Source organism: Antedon mediterranea, chromosome 7 (genome assembly GCF_964355755.1).
Source record: "Antedon mediterranea chromosome 7, ecAntMedi1.1, whole genome shotgun sequence".
Lineage (NCBI taxonomy): Eukaryota > Metazoa > Echinodermata > Crinoidea > Comatulida > Antedonidae > Antedon > Antedon mediterranea.
Window position 1 is genome coordinate 25,779,653 of NC_092676.1, and position 27,602 is coordinate 25,807,254.

Here is a 27,602-nt window from a genome sequence, read left to right on the forward strand (position 1 = left end):
TTTGTCTTTTGGAAAACCAGTGCATTCTCCCAGATGAATTTTCTATTATCTGTGACGCACTACAGTCAATGGGAAGATTAGATTTGAAAAATGGTTTCTTAAAACAAATTGGCAAACAAGAACAAATTGGCAAACAACATTCTCAATTGATTTCCCCTTTTACAAGAATGCTCATCAATGTTCGGAGCACCATTCCCATTTCTAAAGAATGGGACAATTTTATTTATTTGTACAGCCATGAAGAGAGAGGAGCTGGAATTAAAGAGCAAAATGTGAAGGGAAGTGTGTATAAAAGTCTGCAGTACCTCTTGGATAAAGATATCCTCAGCAATGATAAAGTTAATTTAAAAAAGTTTCAAGAAAATCTGGGAATTTCTGAGTTAATAATGGCCAAGAATTGTCTTGATGCTTATTGTAAGCTTTTATGTTGTGATTCTTATAATTTCTTCGTTAAAAAAGCTCTGGTTTTCATTGATTGACATAATCACTAAACATTTGTATTGGTAGTTCATAATCTTATTTAATCATAAAACTCCTTCTACAAAAAGGATAAGTTATTTTCAAAGAAAGCATACAAATTTTATGTATTGATGTATTGTCCCTTGAAACACAAAAAAATGAAGGTCAAAATATACTAATTTTAATTGGCCATATCAAAGTAATATTAAAGTTATTCACTTTAAGTTGAAAATTCGAGCCAAAAACAACAATTTTATGTAATTAACAGCTAAATTAATTTGATTACATTTCGTCTGGAAAATAGTCACGAGCGAAAGTAAACAAAGATTTCAAACCATAAGTATACATTATGCATGATGCTAATTAGGATTGTTTACAACTCGTCATGGTTGAGAAGATGTTTTCACACAGATCGCGAGGAAGTTTTATGATTATGCATACAGAGTAGCCAAATAAGCGCATTGCGTTATAAGATATGTTTTGATCGAAAACTTTGACTGGAAGTCAAAGTTATTTTTTGAACCAAAAAACGTCTGTATTTCAGTTAAATGATTTTTTTTTTGACTAATTTTTGGTGAAAGTTATTAACTATTATGATACTTCAAAATCACCCACCTTTTTTCGAAATCTTTTTATTTTTATTTTTTTGGAATTTGACAAAGGGACAATACATCTTTAATATTTGCGTAGAAAATTATCATTTTTTTGAAATTTATTTTCAGTAAAAAAGAATCCAAATCTTCCAGAAAGCCAACATTCAAGTTTAAGGTAAATAAATAATCCCATATTAGTCGCATTCCCTACAATATGTTGACGTGTTGTAAAAACAATGCACTAAATTATGATAGAAAGAGAGAAACAATGCACTACTTAATGCGTTGAATGGGGTCAATCGTTGACTGTCCTCTCATGGGCGGTCTTTATTTTTACATTAAATGTAGTTTGTGACTTTACATTAGATCTAAAAAACATAGGGAATAAGACTTTAACTAATTGTATTTTGAAGCAGGATGAACAATGCAGTTTTACTGCTTTTAAAAAACAAATTCATTAAAATATAATTTTTTAAATGTAACAATTTAAAATATATGAATATTTATCCAGTAAAACAACTTAGTCTGATATTTCTTGTGATGATAGATTTTTCTAATTGTTTTTCTCACACATTTTTTTAAACTTCAGCCCTGTTGATGCACAAACTGATGGACAAGTTGGCAACGAAACATCTATGTCTGCAAATGTTAACCCAGGTATTTAACATTTTAATGATTATTATTTATATATCTAACATTAGCAAATTATATGTCATGCAGTTGTTTCTTTGTCTTTTTTCTGTTTAGGGGTTGGTATAAGACACGTTCTTTTACTTCTATTTCTGATCCCTGAAACAACTCCTATGTATTGTTACCATATAACTTATTGTTCTTTCTTTCTTTCTTTCTTTATTTACCCATAAATATAAATTATAAACATTGTAATAATATACAAATAAAAATAATTATATCAAGGGAAGGGCTAAAAAATAGTTAAAACTAATCAAGTTCAGCCCCTAAACATTGAAGTATAAATAGTTATATAAATAAATTAGGGCTACTTGTCTAAAATAAAATTAATATACATAAACATTTTTTTTTTTTTAAATACACTTTCTCTCAAATATATACAATATAATTAATTCTCTTATAAAATAAATAAATATCATTATACAAACAAATAGTATGTTTTCATTTCTTTTTTGAATTTGCTTTTTGTTAGAAACCTTAAATCATCCGGGATTTCATTCCAGAGCTTTGCACCAGAATACTTGATGGAATGTTGTCCTATGTTTGTTCTATATTTTGGTACATACAACTTTTCTCTAGTCTGAGACCTTGATGAATAACGAAAATTAATATACAAAAAATATTTAGGAGTTGTATCTGGAAATTTACCATGTAAACTATCATGAACAAATAAAGTAATTAAATACTGATGCTGCTGATAAATATTTAAAATTTTAAGTTCTTTGAATAATAATGATGTTGGTGCTAGTCTATCAGAATAAGTCAATGTGCGTATAATACGTTTTTGTGTTAAATATACTGGTTTTAAATGAGTTTTATAAGTGTTACCCCAAGCTTCTAATGCAAATGAAATATGAGGCAAAATAAAACAATTATATAAAAGCACCAAAATTGATTGGGGTACAACATATTTAAGTTTGTACAATAAACCAGCCTTAGAACTAATGATTTTATTAACCTTATTAGAATGCACTTTCCATGTAAGTCTATTATCTATATCTACCCCAATGTAAGTTGTAGCTTCAACTTCATCTAATTTTGATTCCTTTATGTATATATCCCCCTTTACTTCAATTATTGTATGCTGATTACGAAATATAATATAATTTGTCTTTTTAGAATTAATTGTCAACTTATTAACATCACACCAATCTACTATATGTTTCAACTGCTCATTTACATTTGTTGGGTCAACAATTTCATGAGGATTAAAAGAACAAAATAAACTAGTATCATCTGCAAATAATCGTGTATCAAAAAAGTCAGAAGAGTTTACAATATCATTTACATAAATAAGAAACAATGTAGGTCCTAAGACCGACCCTTGTGGTACTCCACAAGTTATTGAATTCTCATTAGACTCTATTCCATTTACACTGATACATTGCTTCCCATTATATAAATAATTTTTAAATAAAGCTAATGGCAACCCTCTTATCCCATATGCACTTAACTTATCCAGTAGTATTTGATGATTGACTGTATCGAATGCTTTCTTTAGATCTAAAAATATTCCAACAACTATGTTTCCCTTATCTAATTTCTCAGACAAATTTTGTACTAACTCAATAATAGCAAGTTTTGTGCTGTACCCTTCTCTAAATCCATACTGTTGATGATATAATAAATCAAATTTACTTAAATAACATAAAAGTTGCTTATTTATAATTTTCTCAAATACTTTACTAAATTGTGGCAATACAGATATTGGTCTGTAATTCCCTGGATCTGATGGCAGACCCTTTTTAAATAATGGAAATACCTTTGCTTTTTTTAAGTCATCAGGGAAGATCCCTGTAGATAGTGACAAATTAATTATATACTGTACGTAAAAGGTCTAGATATATAATCTGCTGCATATATAATTAATTTAGGATTAATTTGGTCCAAGCCTACAGCTTTATTCTTATCTAAACCCTTTAAGATATCATTTACTTCTTCATCAACAACATAATTGAAAAATAATGAATTCTGGGGTACAGTTGATAAATATATATTATGATTTACATTTGTGTTATCAATACATTCTTCTGCAAGATTTTTTCCAATTGAAACAAAATAATCGTTAAAACCATTAATTATTGCTGTTTGATTAGTTTCTATATTAACATTGCCATCACATGATTTAATTTCTAATTTATTAGGTAATTTCATTTTCTTCTTACCTCTTCCTAAAATATCATTAATAATTTCCCATATTTTATTTGTATTACCACACTTTTCTTCAAATTGATCTGAGTAATATTTCTGTTTTGCTGTTCTTAAGGTGTTTGTAAGACAATTTCGATATCGTTTATACTTTGCTAACATATCTACATTGTAATTACTTTTTATTACCTTTGAAAATAACCTATGTTTATGCTTAATTGATTTTTTTATACTAGAATTAATCCATGGTTTCTTTAGTTTCTTTCTTGGGTTAACAGTTTTTAAAACTAATGGTGCATGTTTATTACAAACTTCTAGAAATAACCTTTTAAACTCTGTGTAAGCAGAATTTACCTCTTGACTATCAAATACTTCAGACCAATTTACATTCATAAGATCATGTTGGAAGTGTTGGATATTAAACTTGGAAAATTTTCTAAATTTGATTTGATCAGTCTGTTGGAAGTAGTCATTAAAGTTCTCTAACATACAAAAAGTAGCCAAATGGTCTGATATATCTAATTCTATGGTTCCTGAAGTTAAAAATCTAGAATGGATATTTGTATATACATGATCAATTGTTGTTCTTGAACTACTGGTTATTCGTGTATATACATTAATAAGTTGTATAAAGTTTAAGCAAGACAAGCTATTTTTTAGACTTAAAGCATCTGCAGCATTTAAATTACTTGCATTAATATTAAAATCCCCAATTAATATGCATTCAGTACCTTGTTGTTTAATATTTGCAAGTGACAATTCTAGGCTTTCAATAAATTCCTCAACGTTTGTATTTGGTTGCCTATATAAAACTCCAACTATGAGGGATTTATTTTGACCAACATCTATTTCTAGCCATAAAGACTCAGAATGATGTACATTATAATCAATAGCCGTATAATTAATTGAATCATGTATGTACGCTCCTACTCCACCTCCTCTTTGATTAATACGACATTTAGTTTCCAACGAGTAATTATTCATTTTAAACAAATCCTTGTTTGTAACTTGCCACACTTCCGACAAGGCTATAATTTTAAATTTACTTTGAACCAATTCCTCATAAAATAATTTAAATTCTTCAAAGTTCTTGTTAAGCGATCTAATATTAATGTGAGATACTGAAAACACTGATTGAGATTTATTATCAAAAAAATTACAAAATTCAGATGACGAATATGTCTTACAGCTATTATGTAATTGATAATCTAGATTTTGGTTAGCCATTAAAACCATATAAATATATATTTAAGTACAGAAAAACTATTAGCATTATTATACAATTTTACCAATATCATCTTCACTATTAATAACAATCAACATTGAACCCTGTTGTTTGCGTACATAGATGCGCCCATTGTATGTCCACAAATATTTATAGTTCTTTGTCTTCCTTATATCGTTTATTTTTCCCATAAGACTACGTTTCTTTTGAGTTAAGTTTTCATTAACATATATGTGGTTTTTACCTGTGTATCCAAGCATATCAGTAGTTGTATTCCTAATCTTTTTCCTGTCATTATATACTTGATCACGCTTCTTTCTGCTGCAAAATTTGACAATTATTGGTCTGTCTGTTCTATCTCGATTACCAATCCTATGTGACGCCTCGATGTCCTCTTTTTTTATACTACTGTCGATTTCCTTTAGAACTTTCAGTGCAATATCTTCAGTATTTTCATTTGCAATTTGTGATATACCTCTTATTTCAATATTCTCTCGTCTGCTATACTGATTCTGTTCATCCTGCTCTTTCTCTAATTTCTCCACTCTTCTCGTAAGATCTTCGTTATCTTCTTTCAGTTGTTTATTTTCTTGCTCAATGCTTTTCATCTTAACACAGTTTTCTTCAATTAGTTTGTTAAAGAATTCCATGGAAGAGACTGGGTATAAACTTGACTTGGTCTTTTATATCAGATAGTTGTTTCAAAACTGCATCTGTTGGAACATCATCTGCCGAGTCTTCATCTCCAACTATTAACACCTCATCCTCTTTCCCTTTTCCTTTAACGGTCTTAGGTCTAGGCATCCTTGTTTGTTGTATAGCCTATTCCCACGTGTACTCTTGCTCACCTCACTCAGCTAGTCACTAGAGTGAACACTGCCTGGCTAGTAGCTTCCGGTTTGTGGCCTAGGCCTAGCTTTTGGATAACGTGTTAACATCAGATTCAAACCAAACCAGGTGCTAATTTTACAGAATCCCAACATAAATAAGATATAAATGACACTTAACCACAAATTCTGTTTATAAAATAATTAAAACCGGATAATTTTGGAGCCCTTGAGAGAGCAAAATCCTAAATATCCACATGGTCCAAAACGCCCTCAAATGTAAATGTATGCTTGTTTTTTTTTTGGACTGTTTCAAATAAATGTAAATGAAATGAAATGAATGGAAGAAAGTGTACACTGAATGAAGTAAAGAAAGAATGTGCAATAAGTATGCGGTATCTCTCATTTTCTTACACTGGAGCACATCAGTTCAGAATTGAATGGATCCAGATTATCAATTTTGTCTTCTTTTCTACTGTCATTTTTACTTTTTTTTTATAAAAGAATATAAATATATGTTCAATTTTTATTTTGATTTGTGTAAAACCTTATTTAATTTTAAATGCGATAACATTTGTAAAATCAATGAATGCAAATAATTTATGGCACAGAGAAGTGAATCTCTAAACATTTAGGATTTTATTTTCACAGAAAGCATACAAATCATGCTTAAAATTTGCCTAGAAAGTTTTTCTGATGTTTTTTTTAAATGGTGTTTTTATTTTAGTGCAAAACAATCAAAATCTTCCTGAAAGAAGAACCAGCCAGCTTTCAAGTTCAAGGTAAATAAATAATTTAACTAATTATAACATTGTATTTTGGAGCAGGATAAACAATGCACTTTTACTGCAAATTCATTAATACACTTTTTTTAAGGTACATATAAAAATATTACCAATTAAACAACCTATGCCTAGTCTGATATATGTCGTGATAAAAAATATATGTATTTAAATAGAATGAGATAATGATTTTTTATAATTATATGGAGGCCACCCAGCTTAATTTTTAACTAGCATCCTGTTTTTTTACAGTTATACATTTAATTTTCTTTTCTACAAAATGATTTTAACTTCAGCTCTGTTGATGCACAAACTGATGGACAAGTTGGCAATGAAACGCCTGTGTCTGCAAATGTTAACCCAGGTATTTAATATTTTTAATGGAAGAGTTTACACTGAATGAAGTGAAGAAAGAGTATATACAGTACATAGATAACCATTCAATTATTTTTATTTATTTGTTGAAATTAAACCTTAATTTAATTTTAAATTAAATTTCAATTAATGAAAACAATTTATGGCACTGGCAACAAGTGTTTTTTTCTTTCTCATTTCATATTAAAAATAACAAACAAAACTAATAGAGATTATAAAAATGTCATTTGTTTTTTTAAGATGATGTTTTTGATGATCTTCAGCCTGCAGCAACAGAAGTTGATTCTGATAATGCTACTGACATCAAACAAACGAATGCATCAACAAGAGGGAAAAAAGATATGGTAAAATGGGGAAAAAAAGGTAAAACAACTAAATGTAAATCATATTTGCCCAACAGAGGGGCCATGCATTCAAAGCACAATATCATTTTTAATGGGCTGGGTGGGGAAAAGGATCCAGAGGCTTGTAAAAATACATTAATTTTGTTATGTTTGTTTCTGAAGGATTAACAATATTGGTAACAGCTGGATATACAACAGATATATTGGCCCTTGAAAAAAATATTTTTTTGTGAATAGGCCATTTTAATATCATATAATAGTTTGACAGAAAAATTGAATTAAATAAATATATTTATTTACTGTACCTGGTAAGTCCGTAAATTTTAATTTTTTAATTAGTCAACCGGAAACACATTGTCAATGGGTTTTTGATTTTGTCTTATATATAAGCAAAATTATTTTTTTGCAAAAGCGAATTACAAATTGGATTTTTCAAAGTTTTCATACATCTTTATTGGTTCATGTTTTTGAGAGAAAACATACTATTTAATGTTTTTTTTCCTATTTCAGAATTCCTGTGGTCGTTATTTGTGGCACTGATTGTCCTTGTAGCATGGTCATACCATTACTTTCAAGCTGCGCAAACATTACACTATGGTAAATGAAACATAGACCCACCTATCATTTTAGTATTATGGTGAATTAAATAAGACCCCATAATACATACAGTATCATGTTGTTTTGCTAATTTAATATTAATTCAGTACTTTATTAGAATGTATTGTTTATTTTACCAGCAAGTAAATACTATAGTAATGCTTCCTAAGATTAAACTTTCCACAAATAAACAATACAATATTTGAAAAATCTGACATAAGATTTGGTTATGGCTATATTGTCAAACAAATAACAATATGTGCTGCTACAACTTACAAGAACCAAATACTAAAATATTTCCTTTGTTTTTTCTATTTCAGGAATCTCATGGTTATTAATTTCTGGATCTCTAGTGGCTTTGATTGCCCATTTCATAGCATTGACATTTGGTTTCCTTCAGGAGGCTAAACAATCAAATTATGGTAAATGCATTGTCTTCCTACCTTTCATCATCATCATGTTACTTGTATTAATTAATTATTATGATGATGTATCTGGAATCCAAAAAGGAGGTTGCATTTCACTTCTTATATTCGTTGGTTCAATGTTTTTCCAATTTGTTAATCCAGTATCTAAGTTGGGAAAGGTTGGTTGTGTGTTTATAGTTATTATTTTATTTGCATTCACGATTTATGGTAAAGATGCCCTCAAATATGTAACACCCTTTAATGTTCTTTTTAACATATTAAAGTCAATTTTGGGCTAGAATTGTGTTTTATGCATCGCATTACCAAGATCCTGGATTCACTGTATGCAAATCATTCATTATACTCTTCACCTGTATTCATGTTAATCATTCTCATGACACTAATAATAATAATGTATTTATTTACTTTTGTAACAGTGGCACACTTCGATATGAAGGTGTGTTCTACAATCAAAATTTACTAAAACCACATTACAATGCTAACTATACAATTTACAACAATAATAATACAAATTTAATATGAATGAAACAGTACCTTTGATATTTACAAACCTACTCCTTCCCCACCCCAAATCTAGCCTCTACAAATCCCCATTTTTCTTTAATCAACATAACATTAATAACATTATAAATTTAAATTAATACAAATAATATATAGTAATAATCAGTAATAAGTTTACACACAATTTAAGAGATCAGATTTTTTCACAAGGCTCTTACATAATTTATCCGTCAATTCACAACAAACATAGTCGTTTCCAAGGATAAACTGCAATTTTGTCTTAGTTTCCAATTTTTCAAATCTTGAAAAACTTTTTTAAGGCCATTGGCAACAAGTTGTTTTTTAAATTCTGCAAATTCATGTTTTCTGATGCTATCAAGTGCAATTTAACATGTCAAGTAATAATCATTCACATGGCAAACCTCAAATGAGGCATTCATTCCTAGTAGTAAACTGACCAGCCAATTACTCATCTCTTAACAGTTAACAAATTCTGTAAAAATGTTTGGGAAGGTTACTTTGTCATCAAGCATTTTACAAAAAAAGTTATAAATAGAGAATTAAAAAACAAAATGGTATAGGCTACTATATGGCAATTGCTTTTATAATTTTGAAAATCATGAAATATAAATATTGTTTATTTCAAGGATCTCATTAACTTTACATTATCTTTTTATTAGTATATATAACCTCTCCATTGGCTTCATATAAAAAAAGAATTTTGTACAAAATTATTGTTTTTTTTTTATAAATGTATTTTTCTTTTTTCATTTCATTTATTTCAATATCATTATCGCAGCCTTAGCTGTATTACAAAGATATTTACATTTTCTCAATATTAAAATTTGTATAAAAGTATAAAACCAATGATAATTATATATAAAAAAGGAGGCAATTTACACAAGAAAAACAATACAGGAACATTCAAAAAGTTTAGCTTAAAATATTTACTGTGTTAATTGTTCCTTTGTACCTTTTTTGATTTAATTAGTTTAATCGTGATCAGCTTTCATGTACAATTACAGGTGTCATCTTTGCTCCTCTAATGATCCCACCCAACTTTTCGGTCCACGATCTAATCGGAAAGCTGGCGATTTATGAGGAACGAATTTGGCACCTCTATTTAAACGCCAATTTAAAACTTTTCTTTTTAATTAATTATGGTAGTATTGTACTTATTGTTAGGCGCTCTGTTCTTTTTAGGGCGCCATATAAAAACTTATAGAGAATAGTAATAGGTACTTTTTATTGATTGCAAATTATAATGTTTGACATATTCTAAAACCAATGGGTACAATTGATTGTAGACCTAATAATATTTTATGTACATAGTATTTTTGTAAAGAAAAACATGAAAAATGAAGATTACTAAAATCAGAATTTGAATAGGCAATTTTGCAGTTTTATTAAAGTTATTCACTTCTGTAGAAAAAAAAACGAAAGAATATAGAATTTGTTATTTCACTTATAAAAAGACAAAAAAAGCAGTAAATTTAAATCCGACAGACAATTTTTTGCTTTAAATTACATATTTTTTCTCAATCCACTTTTTAGTCAAAGTGAATAACTCTTATGTGACATTAAAATTGCATATTCAACAAACAATTAAAAAAAAATTTTAGGGGGACAATATATCTTTAATACAAATTATATATTTAAACAAATTTGTATTGAAATGTACCTGTGTAGGTAAAATAATCTTGATTATCATGAAATATAAAATGTTGCTGTTGAAGTACTATTAAATACACTATTTAAAATCTAAAATGTTCTCACTTGTAATTTTGGCCCTGCTCTCTGCAGACAAAAATTAACCAATATAAATGAACCAATAATTAACTAATGTTCTGTGGAACAGCATTTAACCATGGAGTGTAAAATTGTTACAGATATCTAAGAATCCGATAATTCTCATTCAAATCAGATAGCCAATATGATCTGAACTGCTGTGATGAACAAAATTATTGCATTGTGGGAAAGCTCTTGGTATTACGGTAATGATTGGTTGGTCATGCATATTTGATTTAAATTTTAAATTAATTTACAACAAAAAACATTTACTGTATACACTGTGTTTTAATGTGTACAATGTATTAATAAAATAAAATATAAGTATAAAGAAAAACAGGAATTGAGTACCCTTTTATCCATGTAATTTATATTTTTAGTCGCGTGCAACATGACTCTACAACTCACTATGCTGGTCGGTTGGACGGACGGTCGGTCGGTAGGTCGGTAAACACTAACTTGAGCAAGCGACTGCAGCCATCTATATGGCCTTGTTTTATTTTAAAACTTTGCACCATGTGCGTATCTCTACCTGTTAAACTATAGAGAGGAGGCGTGTGTGTATATATACACTATCTTTGGTAGTAACAATTACAATAATAAAATTGTAAATTATAGGTAAATAAAAAGAAATAAATATTAAACGTAAGGAGACCAGTTTATCCTAGCTCTACTACTACTACTACTGACCTAGGCGAGCAGGGATTTATTAGGCCTAGTAAACTAGCAGCCACTGATACAGCAGCTGGGCCGAGCCTTGACTGTCATTTATGGTACTGGAGTAAGCAGTAGACTGGGACTAAATTGCAGTCTGACCAACTGGAAAGTATCCAACGTAGGGCACTTAGAATCATGTTCCCAAAGCTCAGTTACAACAAAGCAATGGATCAATGTAATGTGCCTGTGCTATGTGAACGTCGAACTAGACTGTGCAAGGATTACTATCAGAAACTTAAAAACCCTTCCCATAGACTACATCACCTTCTGCCAAAAGCGCCTAAATCTAGATACAATTTAAGACAAGTTAAAGAATTTTGCATTCCAAAAGTAAAAACGGAACGATCAAAAAATTTCATTGTAAACTTTGGTCTCTTTCACAAGTGGTAGGCATAAATATCACTGCACAGTCGTTTCTCCCCCTGTCTTCTGTTTTGTCTGTTCTTCGATGGTTTGTGTATTTTGATTGTTATTGTTGATGGATAGGATATATTTTCATTTAAGTATAAGTATATATTTTTGTATAATTCAACCCAAAAGTTGCAATAAAAGTATTTTATCAGTTTATCTACTGTAGTCTAGCTGGCAGTAGCAGGCTTAGCAACACTAGACTGAACTAGGACTGACGACTGTGCTTCAATTTGTTTTAATATAGTTATTTAGTATGGATATGATTATTTTTATAAATAATATACAGGTATAGTCTGGGTACGGCCTCCTGGGTAATCAGCAGGCCTAGTCCTATCTAAAACTAACATTAATAATAATAATTTTTCTTTGTCATATCTTTTACTTATTTTATGTGGAACAATTAAAATGAATAAATGAATGAATACATATGTACCTGTTTCTGTAGTGTATGGAGGAATTATATTTTAACTGAGGTACTATAGACCTAATTATAATAGAATAGTTAGTAGGTAGTAGCCAGCTAGTACTGTAGTAAAATACTTATTATTTCCTTTCAGTATTTAACTTCTGTATTCCATACATACCACCAAGGTACAGACAAGCAAATTAGACATGAGATTTGAAGGAAATAGCGGGAGACACTGACGGGTTGCAAACCACCCTAAGAATGATAATTAATTGTTAGCACACTCAGATTGCATTATGATTACACTACTGAGAGAAAACACCAAAGTGATAGAGCATATCATTATGTTACTGGCTCAAAATCAGTACAATATTTGCAAAAGAAAAAAATACTGTATATTGCAATTGATAAATAAATATACTGTATCGACCCACATTTATACTGTGCATGGGTTAATGAAATTTGATTCCGAATTATTTTCGGTATTTTATTTGTAAAAATTCAGACTTGCTGGACTAAACCAATAGTTCTGCTACCTAACAACAATAGAGAAATTATTGCATTTGGTTCCGTTGTTTAAAATCTGTTTTTTGAACGATGTTTTGTTGATTCTTTGGTTAGCTGAAACATCTTGTAGCTGAGCCTGCAACTATTGTGAGAAGTTATAAGCGTGAATCCTATGCTATCTAGTATTGGACTGTTTCAACTGGTATTGGGAGAGTTTCAGGTTTTCAGAGAGTCCGGTATTGGAAGAGTTGAGTGTAGTTTGTGTGAAATGTAAAGAGATATCTATGTTGTGCATATGCTGCATTCATTCCTACAAAGTTAAATTCAACATGAACTATTTTTCTACATAAACATGCAATTATATCATTTGATTATTAACCAAGAAAGGATGAGGTTTCTAAAAGGTAAAATCCTGTTGCTGACATATAAGGCCATCAACGGATGTGCTCCAGCCTACATATGTGACATCATTACTCCGTCAACCAACTCTTCGCTTCGTTCATCCAGCAGACTTCTTTTAAAACCTGGACCCCGTTCCAGAACTCGGTTTTACGGTGATCGTGCTTTCGCTGTCGCAGCCCCAAAACTCTGGAACACTCTACCCCTCGAAATACGCTCATCAAAATCTGTTATCACATTTAAAACTAAACTCAAAACTCATCTCTTCAGAGAAGCATAATCACACGCTACTACTTGCACAGATCTTGGAAAACACAGCGCTTTGAAACCTTTGTCTCTTGCGCTTTATAAATGTTATTATTATTATTATTATTATTAAAACAAATCTCTTTGCTAACTCTTTTATCCCCTGGTATCATCCACCATAACAAGAAAGTGAGAAGATATTAAGTTTTATGTTTTTTAATCTTGTATATTGTATTGTTTATGAATGTAATTTTATGCCTGAAAATTTTATGTATGATGCAATAATTTTTTTGTAGGACAACCTCAGCTGGAAATTAAATACGGAAATGATACTTAGCAAAAAAGGGACATCAGAGACTCTACCTACTGAGAAAACTTTATGTTGATAAAACTATTGTTAAAATATTTTATAACTCTTTTATATTTTATAACTCTTTTATGGAGAGTGTTCTGTCGTTTCTATCTCAGGGTCAAGCATACAAATTCCTTACAAAAAAATTGTTAACTTCCAAAGTAACAGGTTTTATCCTATATTCCTTTTGTGATTGAAGCGTGGTTCCCACTAGCCAGCGACGCAACGCAAGGACGTAACGCAACGCAAGTAAATTGACCAATCACAAGCGATGACTTATTCGCTTGTGATTGCAAACTGTCTATAACTTCGCTTGTCATTGGTTAAAACGCTTGCGTTGCGTTTACGTCCTTGCGTTCTAGTGGGAACCAAGCTTTAGAAAATTTTAACCATGCTCTTTATAAGGAATTTGAAGTGTTGCCTCATGGCTGTCTAATTCATTTGTGCCTGCTGCCATCAGACTATTAAATAAATAAAATTAAAATTACATTTTTATTACAATTAACATTTTATGATTCAAGATTTAAGAGTTTTATGTTAAATGTTAAAAATGTTAAATGTAAATGTTAAATGTATTATTACTGGTCCTCAAATTTTACTGGAAACTGAGGAAATTCGGATTAGGCCCTCCACGGACCCACGGCAGCCAGCAGTGCAGCGCCTACCAGATCAGCACACCGGGAGACGATCCCCTACTCTTTTCGAATAGTGTACCAAGTTCTTTAACGTGCACTGTTAAGTACACGGGACCAACGGCTTTACATCTCATCCGAAGGACGAGGCAATGAGAGTAAAGCATCTTGCCTAAGCATGCAATTAGTATGGTACAGATCGGCTCAAACACATGCCTATCACATGCTAGTCCGATATTATTATTACACCATCACTCTCCAGTATATACAGCACCAGCTGCTATTTCTAGACGGTCTCCCATCCAGAACGCAACCGGGCCCAACGTTGCTTAACTTCGGTGATCTGACGAGAACCGGTGTTTCAACGCAGTATGGCCGTATATATTTGATGTTGTAATTTGTACTTTTTATTGTACGATGATGTAATCCATCTCCTTTTTGTTAATTATCTATGAGGGATGAATAAAAATATATACTACTAATTTCCCATGTTGGACGAATAAAACTTATAATATTACTTATTATAACATGCAACATTCCTGTTCAACTCAAAAGGGCCTAGGTTATTGGCAATATAAACTCAATTACACAGTACAATACATTAAATCATTGGTATGCAATTACACTTGTTGCAGTATATGAAAATCATGTCTCGAAAATCAATGTTTTATGCAAGTTATAATCTTAATAGTTCATAAATTCAAAATAAAATGTTTTCCTTCCATAAATATGTAATTATAAACAAGTATTCCTTTTTTCCCATGTAGCTAGCATTTTTGGTTAAAGGTATACATTTAAACACTGACATTTCCTGTTCAATATAAAAGGTGTAATTGGCATAACAATAAACCCAATAGTAGTATAGTAGGCCTACGTTGCAGTCATTGATTGGTGGTAGCATATCATGTGATGACGCGTGCAGGTGTATTGCAACACAATCGTGAAATTCAGTTGCTTTAAGGTGTTGTTTAGTACATTAATATTCATTCTTGCTGTTGCGCTTTGATGAATTTGGTGAAGACACGTACATTTTGTGAGACAGAATAACCCAGGAGACAATTTAATAGCAAGTATGTTAACCTATTAAGTAGTAGTTGTTGGAATAAGTTACCGACATATAGGAAGTTGTTTTAACTAAACTATTTCCTCTATTTATGGTATAATTAATACATAGAGAAATGTTGTAATCTAGAACATTCTCTGGATATACCCCATTAGCCAGAGCACACTGTTTACAGTATTTTATAGGAGATTATGCTGTATTATAATGTACAATGTAATAAGTAAATCATTATAGTACATTTAGTACTAGTAGTAAAAATGTCTATACCTGCTAATGGTAGGTATGGTATATTCAGAATAGTAGGCCTACAATATAGGGTTGTCTAATTGTCTCACTCAAAACTGGTAGACCATGATATTGTTCATGTATGTTTAAAAAAATCAAGTTTTCCTTTATTTAGAAATTCTACATACAGAACTTATTAAACGATGCCCTTTATTTGGTTTATATCCTGAGAGAATTGCCTTGTATTTGATGATAATAATGCTGATAATAAATTGGTACTCAAACTAAACTCTTTCCAGACTAAAGACACCCATCATGGTATTGAATTATTAAATGAATTAATTAACTTAACATTCACAGTTATTTTCAGACAAACACATACACACAATGGCAGACCAAAGAAGCAAGTTTGACGATTTGAAATTTGAACTTGGTCAGAAGTATGATGGTAAAGAATACAAGAAACTGAAGTTTTGTCTCTTTGATTATTTACCACTAGGAACCCTTACCAATAAACATTCCAATGGAAATACTTTATTCAATGCACTTGATGTCATTAGAGGCAAAGGTGTTATCTCACCTAATGATGTCAGCCTTCTTTTAGAAATTACAATGCTAACAGGTCCAGTGGATGCCCAAGCACTTGTAGAAGAGTATATAAAAGCTAATCGTAACTATATTCACAATGCAAAGGAAAATAAATTGTCGCCATATAGGAGACACCTTTTTAAGGCTGTGGAAATAGCTAAACCAACTGCGTTAACAAATGTTGTCGATAACTATGGATTGAGACAATATGAATACAAAAATTTGTGGGATGCCATATTTGAACTGGAAAGTGACACAGTTTTAGCAGATGAACCAGATAAAATTAAGAAATTTGCAAAATATCTTGGAAAGAAATCACAGGATGAACTACAAAAAATACAGAGTATGGGTAAATATTTTAGATATACTTTCTGAATTCATAAAATGTACAATTTATTTTGTTTTTTACATAATATCCTCTTTGACAGTCATTTTACTTAAGTTATACTTATGATAAAAAGGAAATATTTTCCATTAATTATATTGATTTGTGGAAATAAACTTGCATTTGATTTGAAATTTACAATAACAATAAATAATATAATTAAAAAAAATGTTTTTTTGTTTTATTAACATTGGAAACAGAACTAAAATTAATGAAAAATCAAAACTTTTTTTTTTTTTTTAGGTGAAGTTCCTGAACTTTACGAGGATTCTCGTTCCACAGAAAAATCAAAAAGAAAGCTAAAACAGAGAAAACATGAGAAAAAAGATGAACAGAAAGTGGATGATAAGTCAGAAGACGCAAAACTTCAACAGGCTCAGGAGAATAAAGGTACGAGCATTTTGTATAAGGAAGACAAAATATATAATGAAGATAACATTGATGATATAGGCCTACAGTATCTTTATTGATGAACCCATAATTATTATTTGCAGGATCATGTTCATTGAATAAAATTTATTTTAGAACAGTAGGTAGTATTCTAGAATATTTTTATTATTCTACAGTCAATCTTTCAACTCATGAAAATATTCTTTATTCAGAATACTGTATCTAGACCAGGGAGTTGTATTTTTAACAACAACTGTATAGACTATGTTGTTGAACAAAAAACAATGCTACAATTTACAGATTATAATGTTTTTGTTTTTGTTTTTTCAATTTCAGGAATATCAAGGACAGCAGCAATCATTTTAGTTGCTGTGATTGCTGCTTCGATATCATATCTTGCATTACAAGGTAAATGAAATTAATGTTTTTGCTGGGTGTACACATGAAATGTTTATCCTTTCTAAAAATCGCAGTATTTGAAAAAGTTATTCAGAATAAATCAAAGTTACGGTTTTTTTCTTTTTTTTTACAGGAATTCTATTGTGGTCAGTAATCATTTCTGTAATAATAGTTGCTCTGATTGCTGTTTTTATAGTGTGGAAATTTGATTACATTAAGGGTGCCATTACATCAAATCATGGTAAATGAAACATGGTATATTATCATTGATGGTTTAAAAAAAAAATGTTTATTAATTATTATTTAAGTTCTAAATTTGTTCATTCAGTAGCTCCAATTCATATAGTGTGTGATGTTATTGTTTTATTTGTTTGAATGTTGGTTAATAAAGTTGCCATAAACATTTTTGGCATTTAGTGATTATAATGTTAATAGATAATTTTAACCACTGGCAAACAAGGTTTTTTTAAAGGCATTTTTTTATATTGTACTTAGTTTAAATTTTCATACACTAAAATATATGAAACAAATCCAGTTATGTGATGCTCATGATCAATTTTTTTTTTTTGTGTTTCAGAAATCGCATTTTTCATATCAGGATTAATAGTGGCTCTGGTCCCGCTTTTCATAGGATGGATTTTTTTTCCTTCAAAACATTCATTTGAAATACTAGCAGGTGTATTTTCTACCTTGATTTTCTATGATTTTTTTGTTTGGTGGTTGTGTTTAGGATTTGTTTTACCGATTCCTAAAGTTTTACAAATAATAGCCATAGCTGTGGTTATTATCACTGTCCTAGTTGCTGTGGTGCTCTTTGGTAAAGATGTTTTTGATTTGTTGTCATTTAGGAGTATGCTTAGTGGTATCCTATAAATTTAAGAAAATGACATACATGTCTTAAAAAATTACATTAAATTTTCATAAATACTGGAATATTTTCAACTAAAATTGAGCCTGAAGAATTTTTTAGGAATATTGACCTCTAGGTCATCATAATTTGTTTTTTTGGAGGATAAAAATTGCGCTGATCTATTGGCCAACCTAAAAAAAAGGTTTCTCTTTGTAACGCACATGACACGTGTCACAGTATACACATTATGATTTAACATTTTATCGCAAATGCATTATATTATTATATGTTTTATTATATTCAAAACTTTAGCTGCACATTTTTGGCAAAATCAAACCACATAACTCGGCCCACAATTTTTGTATTCTAAAATAGAGGCCCTTATGACGCTAAAACATTATCATTATTATTATTTTTTAATTTCTCAAGCCCAAATTTGTACAAATAAACCGTAATTGTTTTATCTTTTTACTCTCATATAATTGAATTCCATTTTTACTCAGAGTATTACATTAGGAAAGTTTGTTATCTTTATTAGTTAAATAAATCTAAATCTTGCCTAAGTGAGTACAACAGATGTGTTCTTTCAGTGGACCCTTAACAACATGAAAAATGAAGATTAAGACTTTTAATGGGCCATTTGGCAGTTTTAATACAGTTTTTTTCATTTCGGTAGAAAAACAGATTTATTATAAAAAGACCAAATAGTTTGTTAATATTAATTAAAAACCATTGTCTGCCATTATTCTATTTTTTTCCAATCCAATTTTTGTATAGGGACATTAGGCGTGACTTACTATTTTATTGTTTATCATTTTTTTAGATGTACAGTACTTTTATCACCTTGTATGTATATATTTTCTATAATGATTTTCTTAATAAATTCAAATCAAATCATACTGTGTTATATTTATTTAGTGTAAATATTTAACCATCATAATCATAATGTAATAATTTATGACTGGACTTTCACTCTGTGTCGTACGTGAGATTTGTTTTTAACTTTTGATTTTTGAACCGTCATGATGCCACGTGTGTCAGCAGCAGCTACCAAAATCAGATCCTGTTTGACCTAGAAATTCAGTTTTGACCGTTTTAAGATTGACGATTTGCAAGGAAAGGCAACAATTCTAAATCATTAGAGGTAAGAAATAAATATCAATATAAAAATGTAGTTTACATAATAATTTAAATAACATAAACTTAGTTGTTGATCTAGCCCTAGTAGTAGGCTACCCGCTCCAGCCAGTAAGCGTGCAAAGCTAGCAGCTACCAGAGTGTGATGCAGGCTGACAACAGGCTACTGTATATGGAGGTAGGCTAGGGAAGCTACAGTAGAGTAAACTACTTACAACTACAACACACTATCTAGTGTGATTTGGTTCAAGTTCTTTTTTCCATACTGCACAAGTTAAAGTTCCAAGATGCGCTGTGCAAAATTTGAACAGAAAAGTTCTGAGCATGCATGGTCCATAATACATGGACAGATGCCATCATTTCTGTAAAAGTAAAGTATCAGCTTAAAAGGTGGCTCTGTCACGCCAAAATCAGTCCGGGCCAAAATCGGTCCGGCGGACCAGTTTTGGCTGCCAAAATCAGTCCGGGGGACCATTTATGGCTGCCAAAACCTGTCCGGCCGGACCAATTTTGGCCGCCAAAACTGGTCCGGCCTGGATAAAATCGGTCCGGGCAGTAGGACTGTTTTTGGCCGCCAAATATGGTCCGGTCTTACAAATATATGGTGCGCAATATGAGTCATAATGTATATATCATTAAAAAAAAAAGGCCATGATTAGTCATTATATTGAAAACTATGGGGTTTTATTTGTTATTTTAATATTATAAATTAAGCCTGTTTTTTTTATTATCATTATTAGTAGTAACTCATCAATAATAAGTACTAATTGTTAGGCTTTTTGTATACAATATGTATCTCTGCCTGTTTTTAATCCATTTTGTTCTTTTTTAACATCTTCGTTTCCCCATGATGTTAAAAACAATTTAATTTATTAATTATTTATGGTTAATCAATCAATATATCAATTCAATACAATTATTAGAAAAAAATTATCCAATATTGATTAGGCCGAGGAAGGAAAAAGGCCTCAATCATAAATCAAATCTAGCTGGCAATATCAGCGTCTCATACCCGTTCATGTGAGTGTGTGGCAGGCCGTAATATGAGTGAACACCTAAGTCATGTTTTTAGATAAAATACATTTATTTATAGTATTTATCCGACAAGATAACTTACTAATATATATCATGGGATATTTTTATAGCCATAAACAATTTAAAACAGCATCATAGGCCTAGTAATTCAATTAAAATCGACAGAAGAAAAGCCCGGACCGATTTTGGCAGTGGCGGACTGCTTTTGGCCACAATTTTAGAGCCAAAACTGGTCCGGCCGGACCGATTTTGGCCCCGGACCATATTTATCGTGACACCTCTATCTCTATTTCTATTGTCATAATAACCCCACATACTTTTTTACAGCAGTATGAGGGCCATAAAGTACAGTACATCCCAATGATCATTCACAGTACATAATTTTAGTCAGATTGGACGTTAACCTATCTAAAGCTCTGTCTACACTATCAAACTTTATGTGACAAAAAATGTGATGTGCCCATATATGGACATGATGATGTCATATCACTACCATACTTGGGCATATCAACACTATATTTGGGCACATCACACTTGTTTTTGTCAAATTAGTTTGATAGTGTAGACAGAGCTTAATACCCCTTTCACACCAAAAGCAAAACTCTGGAGTTGACACCCCAGTGTTTTGGTAAAAGGTAAAATCAAAAAACTCCAGAGTTCAAAACAGCAGGGTTGAACTGCGGGAACACACCGGTGTTTTGGTGTGAAAAGTACCAAAATCAATTTCCGGAGTTTTTGGGGCGCAGTCATCCTTTGACTCAAAAATAGTATTAATAAAACATTACTTCTGAGACTTTTTAAAATAATATGTTAATTAAAAATATCAATTACATTGATTCTAATGATCGTCACTATGTAAACAAATAAAATAGAGGGCGGTATTTATAATTTAATTTTAGTGTTGCTAGGTTGTGTGAATGGGGTATCTCCGGAGTTTCTCGACGTTTCGAATAGTCACAAACCCTGGGGTGTCTCCGGAGTTTTGGTGTGAAAGGGGTATTTAATAGACATTTGTTAGGCAGAAACAGTTTCTATTTAAATTTATTGTCTTTATTGTTTTATTTGTACAAATACAAACTCTGAACTTAATTTATAATTATGTGCTACCTAACAACAATAGAGAAATTATTGCATTTGGTTCCATTGTTCAAAATCTGTTTTTTGAACGATGTTTTTGTTGATTCTTTGGTTAACTGAAACATCTTGTAGCTGAGCTTGCGACTATTGTGAGAAGTTATAAGCGTGAATCCTATGCTATCTAGTATTGCGATAAGATGGTCATGTGTCAAATAGCGTGAGTTGGTCACACAGGCAAGTGGTAGCACAATCTGAAATAAAGTGTGAAGATATTTTAGAATTTAACATTTTATGTAACAATTATACAAGCCATTGAAAATCTATTTATTTGGTGTTCCATGCCTAAGATAACCCCACTAAGTCCTTAGATTTGTTTCCAGTATGGTCCTTCTGGTGGTGAATTGGACAGTACATCCGAGAAGATCTCAAATCTTTTTGAAGAGTGTACTGCGCTCTTTAATGTGCTCACGAGCCATGAGTAATGGTTATACACAATATTAAAGTTTGCAAACATTGCAGTGATGGGTATAGCTCTCAATCCTCTCCCTCAAACGTTAAGTTACCATACTCAGGTTCTTCATTTCACCATTTTCAGGCCACTATTTCAAAATCCTGGATCTGCCACTGGTACTTACAATCAAATATCCCATTTGTTTACAAACTTGTGCACATTTTTTAAGCATCTCTCCACGTCTATGAGGCATACCAACAAAGTTTAAAACAAGACTAAGAACAAGAACATCATATACCTTACTTGACTTGACCTGCAGTGAAATACAATGAAAAGATGTTATTGGATAGCTAAAAATTGGGGTGTCCAAGGGTGCTAGTTTTGGTGTCTGCTTAAAATATACATATTGCTAGTTTTGTCAGCCATAGTTGTGATGTCCGACATTGATAGGGCTGTAGGGCCTACTACTGGGCTGGCATCCAATGCAAGGAGACTTTCCAAATTGTAAGTGCCCTTTTTGAATATTCACATGCACAATGCTTTCTGTGATTTCAATGGAATACACTACACTTTGTATGCAGACAACAATAACATCTTGTATGTATTTATATATCATAGTTGGATAGATGTACTTACTTTTAGATCAAAAAAGTCAGCTTTGAGTATTCCCGGTTGACTGGGATTCAAATCAATCGCAGTACTTTCAATCCATTTAAATTTTGTGTAGTTTAACTGCAATGCACCAACATCTAGTAATCTTAATTTCTATAAATAAAAAAACAGGTTTAAGTTAGGCCTACTTAAAAAGGAGAACCTGGAAATATTTCACATCATTGTCCTTATTTTTTCATTTCTACTGTTCCACATAAAATAAATAAAAGATCAAGAAAAACATCTGGTTAAGTCTTTGTTTATGTGTGGAATCTCAAATAAGTTTCAAAAAAGAGCTTTAAGGCTGAGTTTCCAAATAACAATCATTTTTATATGATTGTTATGACTTACTGTTGGGGTCGATAACCTTATATTGTGTTCTTTCAACTGTCTCACTACCCACTTGGCAGAGTTTGTACTTCCATTCTTAAATTCACCTAATCTTGAAGTAGCTTGGTATGTATCTATACCGCCGACCTTTTGAAGTAATAAAACATAATAGTACACAAATTTGAATTGTATAATTACAGTTGTGTGTCTACTTGTTGAATACATTGATATGAATTGGTCTGAGAAAAGGCAGTTGGCACATCTGAAATGTCAGTGAGGAATCGCCCAATTTCATTACAATATATAACAATATTCTGCTTTAGAGTGAATATTGGCTAGCATTACATCTAAAAGGTACTGAAAGTGCCTGTCTAGTCATGCCAGTTCCATGCATTGCAAGTGCTGAAACCAGGATCACAACTCCCTGCTGAAACTGATAGGGTTCTGTCAATCCTTCAGAATTACTGTACCTCTTGCAACTGTTTTGTGATCACCTTCATCTTCTGTTTCTTATTTATTTGTTTGTCTGTATCTGTCTTTAGTTTCTCAAGTTCTTTATTAAGGACATGAAATTGTGAAATCAGCTTGCAGTCTTTCTTTATGTTCTTCCTAGAAAATCAATAAATTATTATGAAATGGTTAAATAATTTGAATGTAGATGTTGCCGATGATCTTATCATTTGTTCATTCAGTCTTGAGATGTCATTCAAAGTCAGCCTACTTTTATTTTTAATCAAAGCAAAATATTTTCCGTATTGACTGTTATAAACTATGCCTACCGTTTATATTGTTGACCGTCATTTGTAACAGGTACACGATACTTTTTCTTCTTCATTCTTTTCACAAGATTCTAGTCTAATCTACTGCAATGATAAAAGATAATTGAAATAGTCTTGTATTACTACTAAATTACACCACGCTTCATCATTCAAATACTATTATTATTCAACAACTACTGTACACATACATGTGGTCAATGTTGGATATCGATCTGTATTTATAATTCGCCGTGGTTAGGATTCCGGCACCGGAACTCAACTGCCCAGCGTTAGGGAATCCGACACGCTATTGCGCATGCCCAGAGCGAAGTAATCGGCGACTCTATACCCTCATATACACTAAAGATACTGTACTACACTATCTTTGCTAACAGCGATGGATCTATTAATAGCTGCGCCATGGCGAACTATCCTTGCCCATTCATATATAAACTTCATATAATTACATATGACTAGTTTTATGATTTTCAAGTACAAAATAAAAGATTTCATAAACGCATTATACTGTAATAACATGCACTGGTATACAAGTTGATTTGTTGACGGCCGCCGCGCAGATATGATGTGAAAAAACAGAACTGTTTCGGGAAGTCGGGGTCGCAACGCTACCCTATATATTCACTTTCGTACATTTCTTGAAATACGCAAGCGTTATGCTACTGGGTAGGCCTGTGTTTTTCTCCCGTTCCGAACTATACTTCCTCTGTCTAATAAAATTACAGCATTACGATTCTTAGATAGATACTGATTCTTATCAATATCATAATAATTATTTTAACGCGTGGCGTAGTCGTATTTTAATTATTTAATTCATGTATGGCCTAGGCCAAGTTTCATCCATCGCTCTCTCTCTCGCTCGTGCAACGACTACAGTAAATCCATATAACAACGTTCGACTCTCGGTGGTGTGGTGCGCGGTCTGTGGCACTAAGTGTAAGCTATAATTACTTCGCTCTGGCCATGCGCAATAGTGTGTCGGATTCCCTAACGGTGGCAGTTGAATTCCGGTGCCGGAATCCTAACCACGGCGTTTATAATTTGTACAACTATTACTAATACGCCGTGGCTGAAGATACGGTACCGTATTCTAACTTCTGTTTACTAAAGGTACGGTAGAATTGCATTACGTCATAACCAGCCAATGGGGTGCTGGTACGTGTGTGACGTCATCGTATAAGGACTTTGTGGATTTTTTTCATATCGCGAAAACAGTGATCAACCGCATTTTCTTTATGCTTCATTCATCGCTATTATCGCCGTCGTGTGTGAAAAAAACTAAATGTAGCCTACGTCTGTTATTATTATTGAAAAGCCAAAACATTGATTTTAATTCTAGAATACAGAAAACCGTTTCAACAGAGGCCTAGGCCTACTTACTACGTACTATAACCTCATGAGTTTGTTTGTGTAGGGAAAGCGATGCCAGGCTGGAGCCAGCTGCATGTGTGCGCTGATTTCTGTGACTCGTCAGCCCTGGGGCTACTGTCTAAATCATAGTATTTGAGGGCCCCTTTATTGTTTATGGTCACCATTGTAAACAAAGTTTAATAAAAAATATAGGCCTAAATAGGCCATTTGGAATAAAAATAAAACCCTCATCTACAGCGCACACACATTTACGCAGCCTGGCGCCGCCGATAGGAATTCTCTACATATACAACAGACGCGATATGAAAAACAGTCCTTATACGATGACGTCACACACGTCCCACCACTCCATTGGCTGATTATGACGTAATGCAATTTTACCGTACCTTTAGTAAACAGAAGTTAGAATACGGTACCGTATCTTTAGCCACGGCGTTACTAATAATACTATTAGTATTAGTAATAATAGATAGGGCCTAGGCTATCTATGCCTAGTAGCCTGGAGTATCTATATATAAATTATGGTTAATTCTGACATAGGCGAGCACAATGCAAAAACTTCTCTACAAATCTCCGCCTTGGATACCTACCTTATCTATCCGAGATGTACCGCGAAACGTAGATTTGATAACATTAGTGTGCACGCCGACGCTATTGTTCCATATTTATATCTTAGGAAGATATTATAAAGAGTTTTTTAACAACATTTATGATTTCAACATTGGATTTTCCTCTCAATTTCAATTCTTCCCGGTCAAAGTAATTTCCGGGTTTAAGATAAGTTCACCTTAGTTTCAAATATTTTCTCTCTTTTATACACAAGGGAGCAGTTAAAATAATAGATTTGACCCTAAAGGTGACTGGAAACAGGCACTTTGCATCAATCAATACAGTGTCCCTTTGGAAGACGAAAAAAAAATTGGCCATTAATCATAGCCATTTCAGTTTTTTGTTTATTTTAAAACATACCACACGTGTGTGAAGGTACAGTAGTTAAATAATAGGAATTATACTGCAAATTAATAAAGATCAAATTAAATATACGCCATAAAGAATCAGAATATATTGTGGGGAATAGTATTATAAAATTACATAGGGAGATTTGATAAGACATTTTTCGAGTGAAATCCCGATAGCTGAGTTTTATTGAGTAAGCTTGCAGGAATAACTGTAGGCTATTTTCCTGTGTCCCGTTAGGACCGAGATGTCTGCCCATGTTGCAAGCCGTAATGTCTTCTTTCTTGGGCCCACTCTGTCACGGCAGTTAGTTTCAAAAGATGATTAAATTAAATAATGTATTAATAATTATTAGGATGGTATTCATTTGAATAAACGCCTCTCCAATAAAACATCACTTTGAATAATAACCCCCCCCCCCCCACAACTCAACTATCTAATAAACGTCCATCCACATATTTATAATAACACAATTAAATACTATTTGTAGTAGAATTCACCGCACTGTTATCTGCAATTTACCAAGCATTTGTTATTCTTTTTTACCACTTTTCATATCTATGAGAGGATTTCATTTGATTATAAATGTTACCATATTATTAGAACTAAAAAATTTAACATATATCCCTAGAATAAGCACCTCCCTCAAATGACCTCCGCCTCCCCAAAGGGCCCTACCAAACAATAAAAACTATACTTTAAAATGTTATTAATCATCTAAAACACTGTGAAACAAAGTAGTTAAGTTTTACGAATGTCAAGCATTTTCAATAATGGTAACCGACAGAAAATGTGTATAAGGAGAACATTATCATTCCGAGAACCATCGTCTACACTTCCTAGAGGGGGAGCGAGCGAAGCGAGCTCACCCTCTAGTCATATTTAATTAATGATAATAAATTAATATATTAAGGTTCTAGAAAAATCCTGCTTGGCCTATTCTAGCTAAGATTAGCTAGGCCTAGGTGTCTGCAGGCTAGGAGGGCCTAGGCTCTAGCCTCCTCTACAGACTACTGCTGGCGGTAGCCTAGCCTACCGCCCAGCCTACTAGGCCCTATACTAGTAGGTAGAGCCTTGCTTGGCCTAATAGTTTAGGCCTAGTTTTAGATAGGTTTATAATATATATATGCCTATGAACGTTCGTAACTGAACTGGTAAGCCAGTATATCATATTTAATTAGTCAATATTAGTAATAAATTATTGTCAAATTGAGATATTTACAAATAGTTTTGCAGATCAGAATTCGGTAAAGTTTCTGCGATCACAAAAACATGTGCGTCGTTGAGGGTGCACTACCAACACATGCTATGGGAACGCACTAGGGGTATTATAAACAAGAAATATTTCTTACAAAAAACGCCGCGTAACTTTTTGACTGGACAGTTGTAAGAACAGTCTTCATTAATCTAATATAATAGGTCGGCCAATCAAAACGCAAGTGAACAATTGGGACTTTACTAATTGTGATTTATGTCATTGGCCTGTCAGC

General features: G+C 31.9%; 3 protein-coding genes, 1 long non-coding RNA gene and 1 pseudogene across 6 annotated transcripts in view; 3 read left to right on the plus strand and 2 right to left on the minus strand.

Moving 5' to 3' along the window:
• Nucleotides 1–383: 383 nt before the first annotated feature.
• On the plus strand, nt 384–1,710 carry LOC140055328 (uncharacterized). Its single transcript, XR_011846659.1, has 3 exons — nt 384–414; nt 1,182–1,227; nt 1,642–1,710. It is a non-coding gene; the product is annotated as an uncharacterized lncRNA (long non-coding RNA).
• Nucleotides 1,711–14,689: 12,979 nt separating this feature from the next.
• LOC140055795 (5S ribosomal RNA) lies at nt 14,690–14,810 on the minus strand (annotated as a pseudogene).
• A 580-nt stretch (nt 14,811–15,390) lies between these two features.
• On the plus strand, nt 15,391–19,216 carry LOC140054600 (uncharacterized). Of its 2 annotated transcripts, none has more exons than XM_072099653.1 (6): nt 15,391–15,497; nt 16,076–16,652; nt 16,932–17,078; nt 17,415–17,486; nt 17,611–17,718; nt 18,055–19,216. In XM_072099653.1, the coding sequence occupies exons 2-6, from the start codon at nt 16,103–16,105 to the stop codon at nt 18,348–18,350; spliced, it is 1,173 nt and encodes a 390-aa protein (XP_071955754.1). In that variant the 5' UTR covers nt 15,391–15,497; nt 16,076–16,102; the 3' UTR covers nt 18,351–19,216. The 2 variants fall into 2 exon arrangements, with proteins under 2 accessions (XP_071955754.1, XP_071955755.1); XM_072099654.1 differs by having other exon boundaries at nt 15,408–15,497; nt 16,086–16,652.
• Nucleotides 19,217–19,294: 78 nt separating this feature from the next.
• Nucleotides 19,295–27,602, plus strand: part of LOC140055697 (polyphosphoinositide phosphatase-like) — a 41,110-nt gene continuing 32,802 nt past the window's right edge. For both annotated transcript variants that reach the window (XM_072101068.1, XM_072101069.1), the window contains exon 1: nt 19,295–19,471. The gene's annotated coding sequence lies outside the window, so the exon portion shown is untranslated. The remainder of the gene's footprint in view (nt 19,472–27,602) is intronic.
• On the minus strand, nt 21,553–27,394 carry LOC140054408 (uncharacterized). Its single transcript, XM_072099386.1, has 7 exons — nt 27,335–27,394; nt 23,788–23,871; nt 23,479–23,617; nt 23,030–23,155; nt 22,664–22,792; nt 22,212–22,340; nt 21,553–21,827 (listed from the first exon to the last, which is right to left on the minus strand). Exons 2-7 carry the CDS (start codon nt 23,841–23,843, stop codon nt 21,603–21,605), a joined length of 804 nt encoding a protein of 267 aa, XP_071955487.1. The 5' UTR covers nt 23,844–23,871; nt 27,335–27,394; the 3' UTR covers nt 21,553–21,602.